We start from the raw sequence: 21,040 nt of genomic DNA, 5'->3' as shown, positions 1-21,040 counted from the left end.
GGTATGTTAATTATATCTCAATTTTTTTAAGTAGGGAAAAATTACTGTCTTCAAAGCCCAGGATCTGTTTTCTTTATAAAAAAAATTTTGTAGCAATGAAAGTTATGTGAACCAACCTTTTTTTTTTGTATTAATGTTCTGTTTTAACCACTGTGAACTAGTGACCCTGCACACATTCAAGTCAAAGTAAATAAACTTTATCAATGACATTTTATTGAAGTTTTAAACCAGCATCTGGAAACTTGTCTTAATATTTAAAGAGAACTGAGTATGTTTAATCTGAAGCTTATAAGGGGAGACATGATCAGTATCTATAATGATTTAAAACAGTGTTAAATCATTGTATTCCAATGAATCAAACATGTTTTTCTTTTTGTTTACTTATTTATTGAGGTATATCTTATATCCATGGACCTCCCTCAGTAGCTCAGTTGGTATAAAGAATCAGCCTGCAATGCAGGAGACTCAGGTTTGATCCCTAGGTTGGGAAGATCCCCTGGAGAAGGAAATGGCAACTCACTCCAGTATGCTTGCCTGGAGAATCCCATGGACAGAGGAGCCTGGCAGGCTACAGTCCATGGGGTCACAAGAGTTGGACACGACTTAGCAACTAAAGAGAGAGAGAGAGCTCTTATATAGGTACATTGCACAAATATTAATTGTACAGCTAGGTAAAATTTTAAATATGTGAATATCCATGCAGTCTTCACATATATCAAGATACAGAAAATTTGCAGCAACCCAGAAGAACCTCAGGAGCCATGTATGACTGAAGGTGCTGAGGCCCCATTCCAACTATACTGAATTGGAATTTCCAGAGATAAAATCCAAGCATGTATTTTTGTCTGTTTTAAGTACTTGCCCAGGTAATTCTAATGTAGGTAATAAAGATGATGATGTAGAAGAGTAATTTTTACATACTGGATTCTGGAGACTGCCACCAGAGAATAGGCTGGATTTGGAGGTAGTGGTTCTAGGTTCAGATGTTCAAGGATGGACTAAATTATTAAGAGGATATCTTAGGGTTTTTTGTCTTAAACCTTTTACTTGAATTTTGTTAATAGGTACCTACCAGCATTTTTTTCCCTAAAAAAAAAATCATATTTAAAGTGTCTAAACTAATAGGGCCATAAATAGTATTTGCATAAAATGTATCCATAGACTACAGACATCTATTTTACTCTAATCCTACGATTCTTCAGTTTCATCTATTGTTTCTTCTAGATGTATCTCTCACCTCTACTTAATTATGTTGAGCCAGAAATTCAGAGTATATGTCATATTGGTAATGATCTAGAAAACTAATATCTAGTATCAATGAGGGTTAAATGAAATAGGCACTTTTGTGTACTTCAGGTAAATGTATAAAGTGGTACAATATTTCTGAGGGAAGTTGGGCAGTATGAATACATACCCTTAATGTCCCATTACCTTTTTGACCTGATAGTTCTATTTTTATGAATTATTCCTGAGAAAACTAACATATTCCTAAAGATTTAAATCTATAAGAATATTTAAAATAGTTTCATGACAGTAAAATACGGGGAATAGCCTAAAAACAGTTGGTCAACTTCTGATAGACTCACAGTGTTACCAACATGTTTTTAAAGAATTTTTAATAGCACAGAAAATAAACTAAAATATATAATGATAATGAATAATATGGACTAGCATTTATGCTGTAATTTCACTTGTTTTAAAACCTCTTTTTAAAATGCATAAAATATGCATGTATCCTACCAGATGTATATGGTCATAGCAGTTGTCTCTGGATAGTAGAAACTGGGGACTTCCCAGGTGGCACGAGTGGTAAAGAACCCGTCTGCCAATTCAGGAGATATAAGAGATGCAGGTTTGATCCCTGGGTCCAGAAGACCCCCTGGAGGAGGGCATGGCAACCCACTCCAGTAGTCTTGCCTGGTAAATCCCATGGACAGAGAAGCCTGGTGGGCTACAGTTCATAGGGTCGCAAAGAGTCAACACAACTGAAGGGGCTTAGCACGCACACACCAATAGTAACTGGGGTGGAGAAGTGGGAGGATCAAGTGTGGGAGGGAGACTTTTTTTTACTACAGATTCTTTTAAAATAGTTGACTTTTTAAAACTATATACTTGTATTACTTTTAAAGACAAAGGTATATTTTAAGTGTTTTCCATTATTTTATACTTTTTTCCCCCATATCTTCTATCATCATGAATTGTTGTTTAGTCGCTAATTCATGTCTGACTGTTTGTGACTCCATGGACTATAGCCCACCAGGCGCCTCTGTCCATGAGATTTTCCTGGCAAGAACACTGGAGTGGGTTGCCATTTCTTTTTCCAGGGGATCTTTCTGGCCCAGGGATTGAACCAATGTTTCCTGCATTGGCAGGCAGATTCCTTACCATTGAGCCACCAGGGAAGCCCATGATCATGAGTTACCTTTAAGAAATAAAATAAAAATTAATTGTCATAGAATAAGACCTAAAAGCTAGGAGGATAGTTGATTACCAGAGGGTATTCTAGGCCAAAGCCAGAAGAAAAATGGTATTGGTTCTTTGGTTCCTAGGTGAAATTGATTGAGGAGAAAACATTGTCCAGTATTTTTCTTTGTGTGGAGAATCTTCAGTGTATTTTTGATGAAATATAGTTTGCTGTTTTCATAATACAGAACCTTTTCCTCAGATGTAAAGATGTACTTTTAAAAATTGTCTTTCTCGAGAGATTCTGTGTTAAAAATCACTTATCTAACGCCTCTTTCAGTAAAAAATATAGGCCATTCATATGCTCATTAAAATGTTCCAGCTAAATTTTTATGTGGTTTTTATTTCAGGATGAATTTACAGGAATTGAGCCCTTGAGTGAGGATGCTATTATCACAGGTTTCAGGAATGTAACTATTTGTCCTAACCCAGAAGACACTTGTGACTTCGCTAGAGCAGCTCGTTTTGCATCCACTCCTTTTCATGAAATAATATCCTTGAAGGATCTCCCTTCTGATCCTGAGAGACTGTTGCAGGAAGAGGATCTAGACATGAAGACCTCTGAGGACCAGCAAACTGCTTGTGGCACTATCTACAATCCACCTCTCAGCATCAAGAAGCTGAGGTGAGTGGTGATTATAGGTTGCACAAAGCAAATTGTTTGAGATCTCTTATTCTGTGTGTGCCTGTCAATTATAGCCATCAATTATCAAGCTTTTACTACCTGCCAAGTATTGTGCTAAGTGCTTTACATGACAATTAAGCTCCTTCAGATAAAATGTTAATGGGATTTAGTAATTTATTTGAATATGAGGGTTAGAAGTAAATTTTTAAAAAATATTTATTTATTTATTTAGCTGCTCCAGGTCTTAGTTGCATCATGTAGGATCTTCCATCTTTGTTGCAGCATGTGGGACCTAGTTCCCTGACCAGGGATCAAACCCAGGCCCCCTACATTGGGACCATGGAATCTTAGCCACTAGACCACCAGGGAAGTCCCATGGAAGAAGTAACTTGGGGCGATTATGGTATCTTTGAGGAAACTCAGAAAGGGTACCTGATTGGTAGAGAAGAGGCATGTATTTTTCCTTTAATATTGAATTTTAAATAATGGTAGAGTAGCTTGATGCTAATTTTAAATAGGCTGTTAGAGATATACTTTTCAAAAGTATCTTGTGATAGAGAGAAATGAATAAAGTAATAGTGGGAATGGCATCGAGAGCCAGGGACTAATAAACCTTGTGATCTATCCGTATTTAAAAGTCACCTAATTTAAACAAGTTCCAGTTTTAGGAATATTCTTTAATTTGCCAGTTTGTGCTTTTAAAGCTGTATTTTCAAACTTTCTCCCTAACAAACTTTTCTCAGTTTCTAGCACATAGTCACCTTGATTAATTTCCTGTTTTCTTTCTTGACCTTTGCTTATTGAAGAGTTAAAAAGTCCAAAGAAGAGATAAAGAGGAAGAAAACTAGTGTCTTAATCAGTTTTTCTCGGTCTAGTTTAGGATAGATGTAGAATAAGGCATTTGCTATAGATTAGGTTGTTGTTTAGTTGCTAAGTTATGTCCAACTCTCTTGCGATCCCATGGACTCTCGCCCTCCAGGCACTTCTGTCCATAGGATTTCCCTGGCAAAAATACTGGAATGGGTTGCCATTTCCTTCTCCATGATAGATTAGGTTGATAAAGCACAAATTTAATAGTTGGCATTGCTCATCAACCATGGTAGATAAAGTTACCTAGATTCTGATTATGAATCTTTTTTTTTTTTTTTTTTTTTTCAGGAAAATAATAGACTTTAAAGTGAGATTAAATAGTGGATACTTTTTTTTTTTTTTTTACTTTTGTTAACATTTATTTTTTGCAGCATTTATTCCCAGGCCATAAGTTTTTGTTTCTTTGGTTTCTTCTAGGGTATCTTCTTCTATGCAATTTCCTCTTCTGGTTTAGGACCTATTTGTTCTTTTTCAGTGAGAATTGATCATCTCAGTGTGGCAAGGAGAGCTCATATATGGGTTGATCTGACCATGAACTCTCTTAAGTCCTGTGCCACATCTTGGGGACTTTGTTCACCTGGAATGTGCTCAGTAACTAGAGAATCTATATCTAAGCCCTTAAGTTCAGAATTACTCTCTGCATTTTTGAGCATGTGCAGTAAACATTCAGCACTCTTTTTGGGCCACTGACCCTGCATCCACTGCATCCCTGACCCACTGTTTAGCCTGTGCCCACATTACCAACTCTACCATTGTAATGACAGAATGGCATGCATTGCTTCTTAAAGGTGACATCCTTTAGATACTTGGTTGCCTTTCGGATATGCATACCCTTAATGGCCTGGGCAGTTTCACGAATGTTCTTAAAGTGAACTGGAAGATTTGAGCCTCTTGATTTACATGATTTTGTGGGGTTTTCTGGGTCAAATGAATAGCACACAATTTTTAGAGGTCACCTCAGGCCACTTATGCTTCCCAGGTGGCTCAGTGGTAAAGAATCTGCCTGCCAGTACAAGAGACCCAAGAGACTTGGGTTTGATCCCTGGGTCAGGAAGATTACCTGGAATAGGAAATGGCAACCCACTCCAGTAGTCTTGCCTGGAAAATTCCATGGACTGAGGAGCCTGGCGGGATACAGGGGTCACGAAGAATTGAACTTGACTGAGCATGCTACTGGAGATCAGTGGAGAAATAACTCCAGAAAGAATGAAGGGATGGAGCCAAAGCAAAAAGAATACCCAGCTGTGGATGTGACTGGTGATAGAAGCAAGGTCCGATGCTGTAAAGAGCAATATTGCATAGGAACCTGGAATGTCAGGTCCATGAATCAAGACAAATTGGAAGTGGTCAAACAAGAGATGGCAAGAGTGAATGTCGACATTCTAGGAATCAGCGAACTAAAATGGACTGGAATGGGTGAATTTAACTCAGATGACCATTACATCTACTACTGCAGGCAGGAATCCGTCAGAAGAAATGGAGTGGCCATCATGGTCAACAAAAGAGTCCAAAATACAGTACTTGGATGCAATCTCAAAAACGACAGAATGATCTCTGTTCGTTTCCAAGGCAAACCATTCAATATCACAGTAATCCAAGTCTATGCCCCAACCAGTAACGCTGAAGAAGCTGAAGTTGAATGGTTCTATGAAGACCTACAAGACCTTTTAGAACTAACACCCAAAAAAGATGTCCTTTTCATTATAGGGGACTGGAATGCAAAAGTAGGAAGTCAAGAAACACCTGGAGTAACAGGCAAATTTGGCCTTGGAATACGGAATGAAGCAGGGCAAAGACTAATAGAGTTTTGCCAAGAAAATGCACTGGTCATAACAAACACCTCCTTCCAACAACACAAGAGAAGACTCTATACATGGACATCACCAGATGGTCAACACCGAAATCAGATTGATTATATTCTTTGCAGCCAAAGATGGAGAAGCTCTATACAGCCAGCAAAAACAAGACCAGGAGCTAACTGTGACTCAGACCATGAACTCCTTATTGCCAAATTCAGACTTAAATTGAAGAAAGTAGGGAAAACCACTAGACCATTCAGGTATGACCTAAATCAAATCCCTTATGATTATACAGTGGAAGCGACAAATAGATTTAAGGGCCTAGATCTGATAGATAGAGTGCCTGATGAACTATGGAATGAGGTTCGTGACATTGTACAGGAGACAGGGATCAAGACCATCCACATGGAAAAGAAATACAAAAAAGTAAAACGGCTGTCTGGGGAAGCCTTACAAATAGCTGTGAAAAGAAGAGAAGCAAAAAGCAAAGGAGAAAAGGAAAGATATAAACATCTGAGTGCAGAGTTCCAAAGACTAGCAAGAAGAGATAAGAAAGCCTTCTGCAGCGATCAATGCAAAGAAATAGAGGAAAACAACAGAATGGGAAAGACTAGGGATCTCTTCAAGAAAATCAGAGATACCAAAGGAACATTTCATGCAAAGATGGGCTCTATAATGGACAGAAATGGTATGGACCTAACAGAAGCAGAAGATATTAAGAAGAGATGGCAAGAATACACAGAAGAACTGTACAAAAAAGATCTTCAACGACCCAGATAATCACAATGGTGTGATCACTGACCTAGAGCCAGACATCCTGGAATGTGAAGTCAAGTGGGCCTTAGAAAGCATCACTACAAACAAAGCTAGTGGAGGTGATGGAATTCCAGTTGAGCTATTCCAAATCCTGAAAGATGATGCTTTGAAAGTGCTGCACTCAATATGCCAGCAAATTTGGAAAACTCAGCAGTGGCCACAGGACTGGAAAAGGTCAGTTTTCATTCCAATCCCAAAGAAAGGCAATGCCAAAGAATGCTCAAACGACCGCACAATTGCACTCATCTCACACGCTAGTAAAGTCATGCTCAAAATTCTCCAAGCCAGGCTTCAGTAATACGTGAACCGTGAACTTCCTGATGTTCCAGCTGGTTTTAGAAAAGGCAGAGAAACCAGAGATCAAATTGCCAACATTCGCTGGATCATGGAAAAAGCAAGAGAGTTCCAGAAAAACATCTATTTCTGCTTTACTGACTATGCCAAAGCCTTTGACTGTGTGGATCACAATAAACTGTGGAAAATTCTGAAAGAGATGGGAATACCAGACCACCTGATCTGCCTCTTGAGAAATTTGTATGCAGGTCAGGAAGCAACAGTTAGAACTGGACATGGAACAACAGACTGGTTCCAAATAGGAAAAGGAGTTCGTCAAGGCTGTATATTGTCACCCTGTTTATTTAACTTATATGCAGAGTACATCATGAGAAACGCTGGGTTGGAAGAAGCACAAGCTGGACTCAAGATTGCCGGGAGAAATATCTATAACCTCAGATATGCAGATGACAGCACCCTTATGGCAGAAAGTGAAGAGGAACTAAAAAGCCTCTTGATAAAAGTGAAAGTGGAGAGTGAAAAAGTTGGCTTAAAGCTCAACATTCAGAAAACGAAGATCATGGCATCCGGTCCCATCACTTCATGGGAAATGGATGGGGAAACAGTGGAAACAGTGTCAGACTTTATTTTTCTGGGCTCCAAAATCACTACAGATGGTGACTGCAGCCATGAAATTAAAAGACACTTACTCCTTGGAAGGAAAGTTATGACCAACCTAGATAGCATATTGAAAAGCAGAGACATTACTTTGCCAACAAAGGTTCGTCTAGTCAAGGCTATGGTTTTTCCTATGGTCATGTATGGATGTGAGAGTTGAACTGTGAAGAAGGCTGAGCGCCAAAGAATTGATGCTTTTGAACTGTGGTGTTGGAGAAGACTCTTGAGAGTCCCTTGGACTGCAAGGAGATCCAACCAGTCCATTCTGAATATCAGCCCTGGGATTTCTTTGGAAAGAATGATGCTAAAGCTGAAACTCCAGTACTTTGGCCCCCTCACGCGAAGAGTTGACTCATTGGAAAAGACTCTGATACTGGGAGGGATTGGGGGCAGGAGGAGAAGGCGACAACAGAGGATGAGATGGCTGGATGGCATCACTGACTCGATGGATGTGAGTCTGAGTGAACTCCGGGAGTTGGTGATGGACAGGGAGGCCTGGCATGCTGCGCTTCATGGGGTCGCAAAGAGTCGGACACGACTGACTGATCTGATCTGAGCATGCATGCAGGTCACTTATTAGAAAAGAGCAAATAAAATTAGAACAAAGATAAGTTGATATAAATTATCCTTTTGAAGACTGATTCATTTGTGGTTCTTTCAGCCCAATTATTGAAGACAGCCGTGAAGCCACACATTCCTCTGGGTTCTCTGGATCTTCTGCCTCAGTTACAAGCACCTCCTCCATCAAAAGTCTTCAAATTCCTGAGAAACTGGAACTCACTAGTGATACTGCAGGTAGGTTCATATATACCATTTGTGAGGAAATATCTACATCTGCATCCAGTGAGCACTTTATCAGAGCAAACCGAGGTATATGTATTTCTTCTCTGGAGAAGTTGCCATAAATTGTGAAATCACTAGACTAAATGAGTACAAACTGAATTCAGTATCATAAAGACCTGAGATAGATGAGTGTTGTTAGATTAACAGTTTTGATCATGCAGTCTTAGGGTTTTTTTGCCCTCCTCTATTAAAATACCCATTTTGGTTTTAAGGTAATTTTTTTCTCAACTTTTTTCACCCAGACAACCCTACTCAGTCACCCTGGTGTCCACAGTATCGCAGACAACTGGTAAAATCCCTACCAGAGCTGAGTGTCTCTACAGAGTTTTTTGTAGAAGATAGACCAATGCCTAATTTGGAAATAGAGAAGGAAATTGAATTAGGTAAGTATCATTGAATGCATGGCCTTTTGTGTGTGACAGTATATAAATAAGTGACTATTTATACTTGAACTTGATGCTTAAGCACAATCAATATTTCTAGAATATAAGAAACAGCATTATAGAAGTTGACAAATTCATAAGTTTATGTCCCAGTAACAGTAGGAATTCTGTTTTCCCCTCTTTCAATTTTTAACAAATGATTTTGAAAAGTATTTTAGATGCTACTAACTGGCAAATATAAAGTTCCTTTAGCCCTTAAACCAGGAAATAAAACCTAGGGGGCTATACATATTCACACTGACTTTTAAATGGAATCACACCTTCTCAACAGATAATGAGGAATATTGCATTAGACAAGAATACCTGGTATGTGAAGACTACAAATTATTCTGGGTGACACCAAGAAACACTGCCGAGTTAACCCTAATAAAGGTAGGACTGATTCTTTGTCATTTCATTTACTTCATAAATAATGTCAGTTGAAGCAGTAATTGTAACTCCATGGCACCATCAAAATCCCTCTGTTAGTCTAGGAGCTGCCTTATATGAAAGTCAGTGATGCATCAAGAAATCGCTCACCATTATATGCCAAGGTCTGTTGTGAAAAATGACAGGGTATTGTGTAAATCTCTTAATGTGTTCAAACATGTTAGGTATTCTGTCAGTTTTATCTTCTTGAGGACATCCGAAATTTCCTGGCTTCCTTCAATCTGGACAAGTTACATTCTAGGATACACACACACACACACACACACACACACTATATTACTTTGAAATTTCCATTCACCATCATCTCAGGGATTCATATTACCTCTTTTTTATATTGACTGCCTAGTTACCTTGGATCCCTGTTTTTTCCTTCTTTCTTGATTTAAATCTTCATATTTCAGTAGCTCCTTGAGAAAGGATGTATAGGATATAAAATTTTTAAAACCTTGGATGTCAGAAAATTTCTTATTCCATATCTTTATTTGATTGGTAGTTTAGCTAGATATCAGAATTCTTGGTTTAAGACTTTTTTCCTTAGAGTTTTGAAGATGAGCTTCAGTAGCTTTTGGCTTGTAACCTTGCTTTTAAAATCTTTTGCCATTCTCTGATTTCCACCTGCCCCACCCCTGCCCCCCAGATCCTTGTAGGATCTTATGTTTGTCCCCAGGATTCTGAAATTTCACAATTACGTGCTTTGGTAAAAGTCTGTTTTCACCCATAATCTTAGGCACTTGATGGCCATTTCAACCTGGAAACTTCTTCAGTTCTGAGAACTTACCTTCAAAGAAAAAATTATTTCTCCTCTCAGTCTTTGCTGTTCTTGTATCCTAGAATTCCTTTTGTTAGGATTAAGGGTTTCCTGAACAGATTTCTTTAAAAATCTTACCTTTTTTTCCCGTTTCTCTTTATATTTTTGCTTTACTTTCTGGAATGTTTTATCAACTTTATTTTCAGCCTTTTTACTGGGTTTTTAATTTCTTTTATCATGTATTAAATTTGTAAACTTTCTTTTTTGTACTCAAATTTTTTCTTCTTTGTAGAATTCTATTCTTCATTTCAAAGATGAAATATTCCTTACCTCTCTGACTATATTAACAGTGCTTTAATTTTGCTTTCTCCCTGCTTCATCTATTTTCTTTTGTCTGTTTTGATCTCCATCTTTCATATTTGAGGCTTTCTTCAAGTCTTTGGCTCTCTCTTCATATTTAAGCATGGGCCTCTAGAAAACCAGTTAAAACTATGTATATGGAGGGACCTTGACAGCTGTAGGCCTCACAGTACAATGATCTCATTTGACCTTGATGTTGGAAAAACCTCCAGTCTTTAGGTCTTTTCTCTTGAGCTTATCAGATACCTCAGAGAAAACTTCTGGTTTCTTACCTAAGGTATATAATCCTGGCTGCTAGTCTCCTAAAAGCTTCATGGGGAAATTAGTTTGGAAAGTAGAAGGGCAGGAAGGTACATCTTAACATTTGACATATATATTCTTTTCCTTATGGCATTCCCACCTTCAACTGTGCATAAGTGTCCTTTAGTCTAGAGCCCTTCTGTTTTATATTCTCTAGGGAAAAAAAAAATGGTCTTCAAGAATGAAAGAGAGGCTGGGCTACAGGAGCCGGAGGGGTAGTCAGGGGTCTAACTTTCTCTTGAACAGAGTTCAACCCCTCCAATGTTAGCTCCACATTCACTCTTACCTCTATTGATAATTAGTGCTACCAGTTTCATATTACAGAAAGATGGTCTTGTAATATAAATTTGGTTGCTGTCAGCTTTCTCCACTGCCAGAATCAGCTTTCTTGGGTCTGTTAAGTGGATTGTTACCTCTTAATATTCTGTTTCCAGCTTCCAGAATATCTTGCTGCTCTCTTCTTTCCTAAAGGTTTATGCCTTTTCAAATATCCCTTTTCTACTATTATTTCTGTCAGGATATCAGAAGGGCTGGAGGGAATGTTTTCAATCTGCCAACCATTACCATAGATTCTAATGGCTTTTATTTTTAAAATATATTTTCTTACAGGTATCGTCTCAACCTGTCCCATGGGACTTTTATATCAACTTCAAGTTAAAGGAACGTTTAAATGAGGAGTGTGATAATTTGTGTAGCTGTTATCAATACCAAGATGGCTGTATCGTTTGGCATCAATATATAAACTGCTTCACCCTTCAGGTTTGCAATAATATGAAAACATACCATTTAAAATCCTTAAGTAGAGAGATTTGTATGCCATTTGGCAAAGGAATTTAGTATACAATTCCTATTAATCTTCTAGAAATAGACTAATTAATTTATTTTCCCAAAGTTATTTTGACCAAGAACACATTTTAACTCTTTATTATGTCAATTTTCAAACATATAAAAGGAGACAGAATTGTGTAATGACCCGGTCATTTATGATCGTCACCAGCTCATGGCCACTTTTGTTTTAAATTCCTGGTCTGATAATTCCAATATCCCTGCCATGTCTGGCTTTGATGCTTGTTAAAATTGTGTTTTTTGCCTCTTAGTATGCCTTGTAATTTTTTCTTGATAGCCAGACATGATGTACTAGGTAAAAGGAATTCCCTTTAGTAATATGATGATAACATGTGAAGGGAAGGAAAGTGTCGTACAGTGCTATTATTTATCATCTTTTGTAATGTGCATATGCCTTTGGACTGTGAACTTCACAACTTTCTCAGTTTCCTAAACTGCCCCCCATAACCTCCCACCTGCCCAGCTTAGGTGGGACAAAATAGCTGGAGTGGGCTGGAATTGGATATTTCTCTTATCCAAGGTCAAGTAGACTCTGATAATATCCCAGTATGTTAGGCTCTGGTTAACTAGTTTCCCCTGAAGGCAGGCCTTATTAAAAAGAACAGAGTGCTCTGGCCTGTTTCAAATGTTTCTTTTTCCCCTCCCCCTGCTGGAAACAGTAGGGGAATTTTTCTACCATATTTACTGTGAAAACCTGATCTTCTCCTAGAGGTGAAATTCACAAAAATGTGGGTGCTTCCACTATACTTACAGATACTAGAAGAGTTGTTGATTTTTTAGTTTGTTCATCTTTTTACATGTTCGGACAGAGTAGCAACTTCCAAGTTCCCTACATGAGGAATGGAAACCAGAGTCTATTTTTGCCACTCTTGTTTTATCTATACTACCCCTCTGGATTATTTTTAGAACCCAAACACAATATATCTTTTTTTTTGACCATGCTGCAGGGCTTGTGGGAATCGCAGTTCCCCATACAGGGATTGAACCAGGACCCTTGGGAGTGAAAGCCTGGAATCCTAACCACTAGGCTACCAGAGAACTCCTTATAATATGTGATTTTATTCTTTGGACTATTCTTAAGACAATTTTATGGCTTTTTTTTTTTTTTTGGAGATTATTTCTCCTATCATTTTTATTATTTTTTTTTTTTATGTTTCTGAGATTATTTCATTTCTCATCTCTCTTTTTAAATTGAAGTATAGTTGATATACAATGTTATATTAGTTTCAGGTATACAACATAATGATAGTTTTGCTGCAATTTTGATGGTAATATGAATTCTCCAAAATTGTTGGCCTGAGGATAATTTTAAACTACCATTTATATAGAGATCCTACTATGGGCCAGCCTCACCCTGTATGAACAATCTTACTGGAGAGCAGCATTGTTGAAAATGGGACAAAAACCAATCTGCAAAGGAGCCCACATTCTAACAGAGAACCCACATTCTAACAGAGAACCAGGAAGAGTACAGAGCAGCAGTAAGCAAGGTATTGAACATGTCACCCCAATTTAAATAATTTTCTGTCCTTCTATTTCCAGGATGTTCTTCAACACAGTGAATTTATTACCCATGAAATGACAGTATTGATTATTTATAACCTTTTGACAATGGTGGAGAAACTACACAAAGCAGAAATAGTCCATGGTGACTTGAGTCCAAGGAGCCTGATTCTTAGAAACAGGTTGGTCCTTTTCATTCTCTTATAATTCTATCAGCTTTGGCTTAAAACATGGGTAGTTTCCATTTTCTTTTGCCTTTTGATAAATACCATATTAAAGAATACTGTATGTTAAGAGGATATTTGCTTCCTAAAAGTCAGTAGTCACTGAGAATAGTTTAAAAGTATTCAAAGGAAAAAAAACACACACACATTGAAGAAATAATCCAGAAAAAAAGAATTAACTCTATTGTGATGATTCCTGTTTAGAGAGATGTACAAGATAAATATTTGGGGAATGTGAAGTAGATTGTCTAGTGTTTCTTTCTGTGGGGCCAGCACAGAGATAGATTGCTAGCAAAGTTGAGGCACTGCTCAGTTTCAAAGACCAAAGTTTAAATCATACCAAGCTGAGGTAATTGCTGAGAGAAGTAAGTAAAACCAGAGTGCAAATGCAAACCATGCCAAGAAAAGGGGCTTAGTGTTGAAATCCAGTTTAGCCGTCAAGTTCAAGGAAGGAAATTTCAGAGCAGGAAATAAGAGATGAAACCCAGATACTCAATTAAGAAAATATAGAAAACATTGAGGCATAAACAAGGCAAAAATGGTCAACAATTTTTGTTTTATGGAAAGGACTAGAGGACCAGCACACCTACCTAGTCTAGTGGTCATTGATCTCATGGTGTTTGAGTAAGTAGTGTAGTTTAAAGATGCTTTTTCTGTCCCAAGCTTGTGACTTGGGTAAGCAGTTAACTTTCTCTTTGAGGTCTTTGGTGTACACGAAAAGCTGGAATCATTCTCTGCATTTCTCCTGACTACTTACTCTGTAAGAAGAAACTGAATTAGACTCCAGATCATAGTTGGCATGGAAATTAAATAAAAGAATCTGCAGTGTATTCCTGCAATCATAACCTTCTGGTTATGAGCATCCTGCCTTCTTTCCTGAGATGGTGGAGTCTTAAAGGCTTCCCCAAGCATAATACAGCAGCATTTCTCATCCAGAGTACCAGAGATACTTAGTGCAAGTCTGGTCCAAGCATTTCAGGATTTTTATATCTATTCCCCTATAATTACCTCCCACCAAATTAAATACAAGTTACAGTCAACCAGTCATTGTGATCACCAAACAAATCTCCCCATATGTTTCTAAATGTGAAAAACCCTGGTATAGTTTTTATTTTGACTCTGTTTCACAGCACTGAAATTTCAGAGGGATAGTACTAGAGTTCACAGGGCTTTTCTCAGGACTTGTAGGCAAAGAGATTTTCTAAGCCTTTTTAGGATTGGGCATTTGTATTCTGTATATTTAGATATCCTCTCAGTCCCCAGAGGACTCCAGAAAACCACATAGTGTTCAAGGGACATTGCCTTTTAATATGTCACAACTTTTCAAATTTGATAGGAAATTTTGTGTAGATTCACAAGGAATTGAAAGAGCCTTTTGAAATGATTTAATGCAGTTTCTATATTGTGTGTGTGTGTAAAATGAGATCCAAGAAAGTGGAATGTCTTTCCCAGGGTAACAGTGAATGGAAGATTAGAGAGTTAGGAGACCTTTCTGCTTTTCGTTATTCTAAGAAACATTTTCCTACCTCTCCCAAGTTTTGAAAATATTTGGGGATTACAGTTTTATGGCCAAAATAAAATTGTAAAGCCAAATGGGAACAGTTGTAAATTTTAAAGTAAAATAGATAAGCTGGTGCTGTGGAGGTATATGTGATAGGATTAATCAAAGCCTCTATTTAGAAATATAGGACCTGCCATTGATATCAATCAGGAACTGAGAAAGCAGAGAAAGAAAAGGAACACATTAAAAATAATCCATTTTTTCCTCATATAAATCATTCCTTTATCTCTTTGGAGAACAGCTTTATTACATGGAATAGGTAATTCCAAGGAAAATCAGTAGTGAATTAGTGCTGTTAAGTTGTTTGTGTGTGTATTTTTTAAGGAAATAAGGATTGTAATTACAGATAAGTGTAAGATAGAGTATGGTATTAGTTTAACGTAAACAGGATAGTTTACAGTATTTTGTAAAGGTGTCACTTTACCAAAAAACAGTCTTATGTTGTTTTTAATTAAACTCAGTGAAGGAGTCTGAATGATGCTCAGAAAGCCTGATCTATAATAGTAAACAAGAAAGGCTATGCCACCTACAAAAGCTTAATTTCCTCCATCATAATCCTTGTTAGTGTATGAATTATTGCTATTATATATGTTAATATCTATAGTACAAGGTCGAGGCCTGCATTCTGCTTCTAGTACTTAGTTTATGTAATATGGAAACTTGGTAAATGTTCTGTTGTGACCATGCACTTTGGCTTCTGTAGCTTATGCCAGTAAACTACTCCTGACATTGCCCAGTTGGGTGGGTACAGGCACTTCTCTTATAGGTGCATTTTCATAACTAACCACTTGAGGGAGCTATTGGCATAGCTAAAGCACACCTGCGGTACCTCCTTTTTTTTCTTTGCCTTTTTTTTTTTTTTAAAGAAGACCAGCCATGCAGCTTCTTTCATGGCCTGTTTTTTTAATCTCCTTCTCTTAAATTTGGGCTTAGAATCCACGATCCCTATGATTTTAATAAGAACAATCAAGCTTTGAAGATAGTGGACTTTTCCTACAGTGTTGACCTTAGGGCACAGCTAGACGTTTTTAACCTCAGTGGCTTTCGGACTGTACAGACCCTGGAAGGACAAAAGATCCTGGCTAACTGTTCTTCTCCCTACCAGGTAAGTGTAAAATAAGCCAGAGCAAATATGGAGAGGGTTTCTTCATCTCTTTCTTACCTAAATAAGCCATGAAAGCTAATGTTTACTGATTCTATCTCCTGAAACAGATGACCTAGTTTTCATATATCACCAAGTCAAGCAAAATGTACCATTTTTCTGTCACAACACTGAAGAATATACACATACACGTGCAGACACATGACTAACTCAGTAACTAAGTGTCAGGGCCGTTTCTACCACTTATCTGTGTTGTATTTTGTAAATCATTCTCTGTGATCTTCTGTAAAATAAAGATAATAGTTTGCTATATGTACATTAGAATTCTTGTGAGGAATAAATGAAATAATGTATATAAAAAGAACATTAGGACAAATGTAAAGTATTTTATATGGTGGCATTATATGCAAAAATCCCTTCTGACTCAGCTCTGGATATATGGCGTTTGCTGATTGAATATACAGCATAACCCTGAACTAGTCATGTGCAACACACTTAGATCACAGCTGGAGTCCATGCATATTTAGTAGGTATACAAATTTGAATTTGACAGACCAGATATTATTGTCATCTTTTGTTCTTAAGGATAATTCCTAGAGTTGGCTCTGCTGCTCACTTCTTTGGGGAGTTTCTCCCTTTACTGTAAGGATAAGAACAGTCTACTGAAATGTATGTCATAAATAAACTTAGCTAAGCACTATAATGCCTGTCAACTTCCTATATAAATAAATTGGCATCATAGTAGCAGAGAATGATTTTAGCTGATAGTGCTTTTTGTGATTTCAGGTAGATCTGTTTGGTATAGCAGATTTAGCACATTTATTATTGTTCAAGGAGCACCTACAGGTCTTCTGGGATGGTTCCCTCTGGAAACTTAGCCAAAATATTTCTGAGTAAGTATTGGTGATTTCAGGGTCTTTGCCTGTCCAAATGATCTTCTGTTTATCTCCGGTGCTCTCTCTGCTTTGACAGCTTGGTTTCTTAATCCAAATGCCATGATTTCATTAATTTTAACCAGTTTTCATTAGATATTCAGTGGAGTACCTTGTTCAGGACAGAGGAATTATTAATAAGAAGGGAATCAAACTATTCAGCTTCAGGACATTATTTTGAACCTAGATATATAAATATGACATATAGGTTGACTAGAGTATGGAAGTCTCTCAGTTTAGAAGTCTTAATAGAAACATTTTGTGAGAATAATTTTCTAACCAATTGGTGTTAGTCTTATACCCCTTTTTAATTGCTTTTATGAAAAGGTAATAAGCATCTCTTGAAGAGAGTTAAATTTCTAAATTACATAATAGTTTTAGGCTATTATTTATTTAATGAATGGATAAAACCAAAGCAGAGAATTGAATCTCCTTGGTGAGGAAGTAAATGCTCTCTTAATAAGAGTTGCTTGGTCTCAGAACCTTAGTATTCCCTCAAGCCTGCTCATAATACTTACTAAATATCCCATCTTCCATCTTACCTTATCATAGTTGTTAACTTCCCAGAATAAGTATAACAATCTATCACCTACTAATAGATTCTTTAGTTAAAAGAAGAATCAGTATTGATACTTTAACACCACTTTACTTCCATTTTCCCCTCCCAACAATTGAATTGTTGTTTTTCTTTACTCAGAATTTGGCCAGTCTTATTTGTCTCTAACATATACTTTCAAAATGGGTTTGAAATATAATTAAGGCATAATATAGGATACAGTTAGGTATCTCCAGTTGGTTATGGTCCTAGATGAGTCTTACATAAGCAGAAGCAGGTAGGGGCAGGTGGGATTTTCTAACAACCTTGCCTTATACAATAATAGAAGCTTATCTGATTTAAAAAAAAATTTTTTTTAATACAAACATCATAGACTTAAGCAGTAGTTACTTCAGTCGAGCTTAAGATTCTGAGAAGGTTGTAAAGATAATAAACTACTGGGCAAGGGGAGAGAGGAAGCTGTCATCTTTCTAATGACCTAGACGTTAGGAAAGTTAGAGGAGAGGAGACAAATTTTGTTTTTCTTCTAGTCGTAGAAGAGAAGTGCTGCATCTCAGTACATGGAGGAAATTTATAGATTCAAATGAAAGATTTTCTTTCCCTTTAGGTGCGTTCATTGTATTGTAACTTTTCCCACTGTGGTAGTCTTTTTTTTCTTTTTTTTTTTTGTAGTTTCACCTTGCGGTTTCAAAGGACACTGCTTGAGTGATCTCTAACCCTAGAGTTAGGTATTACCTTAAACCATGTTGGTGCATAAATGTACCATTGAGTTAAACACAGAAAGAATTCAAACTCCTATATGCCTAATCTTGATGAAAATGGTTTTATATATTTTTAGGCTAAAAGATGGTGAATTGTGGAATAAATTCTTTTTGCGGATTCTGAATGCCAGTGATGAGTCCACAGTGTCTGTTCTGGGGGAACTTGCAGCAGAAATGAATGGGGTGTTTGACACCACATTCCAAAGTCACCTGAACAAAGCTTTTTGGAAAGTGGGGAAGTTAATCAGTCCTGGGGCTTTCCTCTTCCAGCAAGATAGGCAGTCAAGCCTCTCACAGATTCCTGCCTAAAATCAATGGTTGTACTATGGAACACTGTATCTGTATATGCTGTGATTTAATTTAGGTACACTACTAATACTTTTCTAGTTTTTGATAGAAGTGTATTTCTACGTAACTGACATTTTCTTCTCAACAATGTACCTACTCTTGGCCTTGACTAAGTTTAACAAAGAACAGTTTTATTCTAAATAGATTCAATATTAATGGGTACCTTGCTGTCATTTAACACATTTGCCTCAACTTTTCCTTGTACTTTTCCCATTTGTAATTTGTTACATGTATCCTTGTGATCACTATGTATTTTGTAAATAATAAAATAGTGTTTGTTAAATTTGTGCTTCTAACCTCTCATCTACTTTTTGCCAGCTAAGATAATAAATAGCCTTATTTTGCAGACAGGAGCTACTTTACCATGGAAATTTGTGTCTTCTAGACTTGCAACTGTTATTATAGGATCATAATAATACAGAATAGCCAACCATTCCTGTAGGTGTTCCTGACTTTCCACTAAATGGTCTAGATTGAAAAGTAGATGAAATGGTTTATACAAGACCAAATTTTCTTAAGTTTCAAGTGGTAAAGTTTTTTTTTATTATGTCTTAATGTTTTCATTTTTTTATCCACCACGCCCCTTGGTCTTCTTATATAATCTAGTGGTGCTGTTGCTGCTGGGCCTCTTGATAAGGGCTGTGTGAGTTAGGGGAAAAAAGGTTTTGAATGGACTTTAGCAACCTTTCAGAAATGGAATGATCATCATTCTGTTACATGCAAAATGACTTGTTAGGGGCAAGGTTAGTGAAGGATTAGAAGAAGGTTTTTCAATTGAAAAATTTGAAGAGGCAGAATATTAGAATAAAAAGTTGACTTGACACAAGGAATCATTTGGGAGTGCATAGGTCTAGATGAAGTATTAGACCACTAAGCAAGCTTGAATTATATCAGGTTTGGAGATAGGGAAGAAAATCTGTAGGAAGGGCAGTGAAAACTATTTCATATCTAAATATCAAAATTATCAAATGTGCCTCTTATGTTGGTGCCTGTTTTTTGTTTTTTTTTTTTTTAACTCTAGTTGTCACTGTTACTGCTCTAAAATTGCTGGAAAGCAGAAGATTCTAAGTATATCTTAACTAAAAATATTTAGGCATATATACTTGAAGCACTGAAACATGACTTGCATCTGAAGGATAATCAACTTAGAAATTTTTGCTCTTAACCAAAATATGACGTTCGATACATTTTCATGTTTGTTTCTTGTACAACTAAAGATATAAAATTATATACTGTACCTTTTATGTAACTGAACCCATCTATCCCTCTGCTGTTCTCTCATTTCTCAATCCACCGCTTTGACATGTAAAGTCATTACTCTGAGGCTGGATGGTAAATTTAGATTCTTTCTTAACATAGGCTTAGCTTCCATCTAGTGAATTTTTCAGCAGCCTTGACAGCATGACTGACAAAGCACTGCTTTATGGATACAGCTTTATTTCTGAAAGTCTGCTGTGAGGAGAGGGAGGGAACTCTGAGGAAGTTAATTTATTAGGGAACTTGGAACTGTTTTGCCGCCTCTTCCTGCATTCCCCATCCCTTCCTGCATTCCCCATCCCTTCCAATCCTTCTTTGTAGAGGTAAGAAAATATTACCTGATCAGTTAGGACCTATGATGTCTTCGTTTTCTCTTAGCCTGAGCATAAAACTATAAAGTGGGTGTGTTTGCCTCTTCCTTATAATTTATGTTGTTTGTCTTGGGAGAAGGAAGCCTCTATTTGACTTCCTTCAAATGGTTATTTCTTGTCTCACTAAGGCAGTGATAGTGTAACGATGGACCTGAGGAAAAGAACACAGTTGAAAAGAGGATTTTCACTTTTGTTTGAAAAGAAAGCATGGAAGTACAGTGCCTCACCATTCACAAAGTGTACATCCACTGATTTTCTACCACTGCTAGCGTCTTCACCCCTGTGACAGTTGCACAAGAAAGCTTCCACCCAGGTCACGGTGCTCTGCTGCCAGACCTGCATCTGGAAATGAAAAGAGCTCCTGTAGCATTAGGACTTTTGACTGTTAGTTGGGCTGTTATCTCAAGATAGATAAGAAAGCCTTTCAGAGGGTTAGCAGAAAACGCTTTGAAATGACTCTTGTATTTAGGCTAAAATCTTTAAGCAAAGACAGCAAAGAAATGCTTCTTTTCTATTGCTTTGGAAAAAGAGGAATTCTTCCTCCAGCCTCACCAACTTTTACACCAAATTTGCTTCCAATCTGGCTTCTAAAATTAAGACTTCCCTAGTGAGGAAAATGCATTAAAAAAAAAAAAATTTAGTATGGCAAACTTCAATCTTAATGAGGTTCTTGGTTCCACCAAAGATATAAGAAGCTACAAATATTTAATAGGATAAAGGTGGCAGTCCAGGTAACTGGTATTGAAGCATGGATTAGAGTTGGAACTTAGAGGATGAACCAGTACCAGCACTAGTTCATAAAGCATGCATGCAAGCTCAGCTGTGTCCTACTCTTTGCGACTCCACGGACTGTAGCCCGCAGGCTTCTCTCTCCCTGGTATTTCCCAAATAAGAATACCAGAGTGGGTTGCCATTTCCTCCTCCAGGAAATC

General features: G+C 37.2%; 1 protein-coding gene across 1 annotated transcript in view; it reads left to right on the top strand.

The window, feature by feature from the left end:
- The window catches only part of BUB1B (BUB1 mitotic checkpoint serine/threonine kinase B), a 55,384-nt gene extending 36,621 nt beyond the window's left edge, over nt 1-18,763 (top strand). Inside the window, exons 15-23 of the mRNA XM_006073030.4 lie at nt 2,814-3,088; nt 8,186-8,319; nt 8,610-8,750; nt 9,082-9,182; nt 11,257-11,406; nt 13,036-13,178; nt 15,715-15,886; nt 16,670-16,776; nt 18,210-18,763. Coding sequence (XP_006073092.2) covers nt 2,814-3,088; nt 8,186-8,319; nt 8,610-8,750; nt 9,082-9,182; nt 11,257-11,406; nt 13,036-13,178; nt 15,715-15,886; nt 16,670-16,776; nt 18,210-18,441 — 1,455 coding nt within the window. The 3' untranslated portion in view covers nt 18,442-18,763. The remainder of the gene's footprint in view (nt 1-2,813; nt 3,089-8,185; nt 8,320-8,609; nt 8,751-9,081; nt 9,183-11,256; nt 11,407-13,035; nt 13,179-15,714; nt 15,887-16,669; nt 16,777-18,209) is intronic.
- Nucleotides 18,764-21,040: the final 2,277 nt, after the last annotated feature.

This window comes from Bubalus bubalis, chromosome 11 (assembly GCF_019923935.1).
Source record: "Bubalus bubalis isolate 160015118507 breed Murrah chromosome 11, NDDB_SH_1, whole genome shotgun sequence".
NCBI lineage: Eukaryota > Metazoa > Chordata > Mammalia > Artiodactyla > Bovidae > Bubalus > Bubalus bubalis.
Note: the sequence above shows the minus strand (reverse complement) of the source record. Positions and strands in the feature narration are given on the sequence as shown.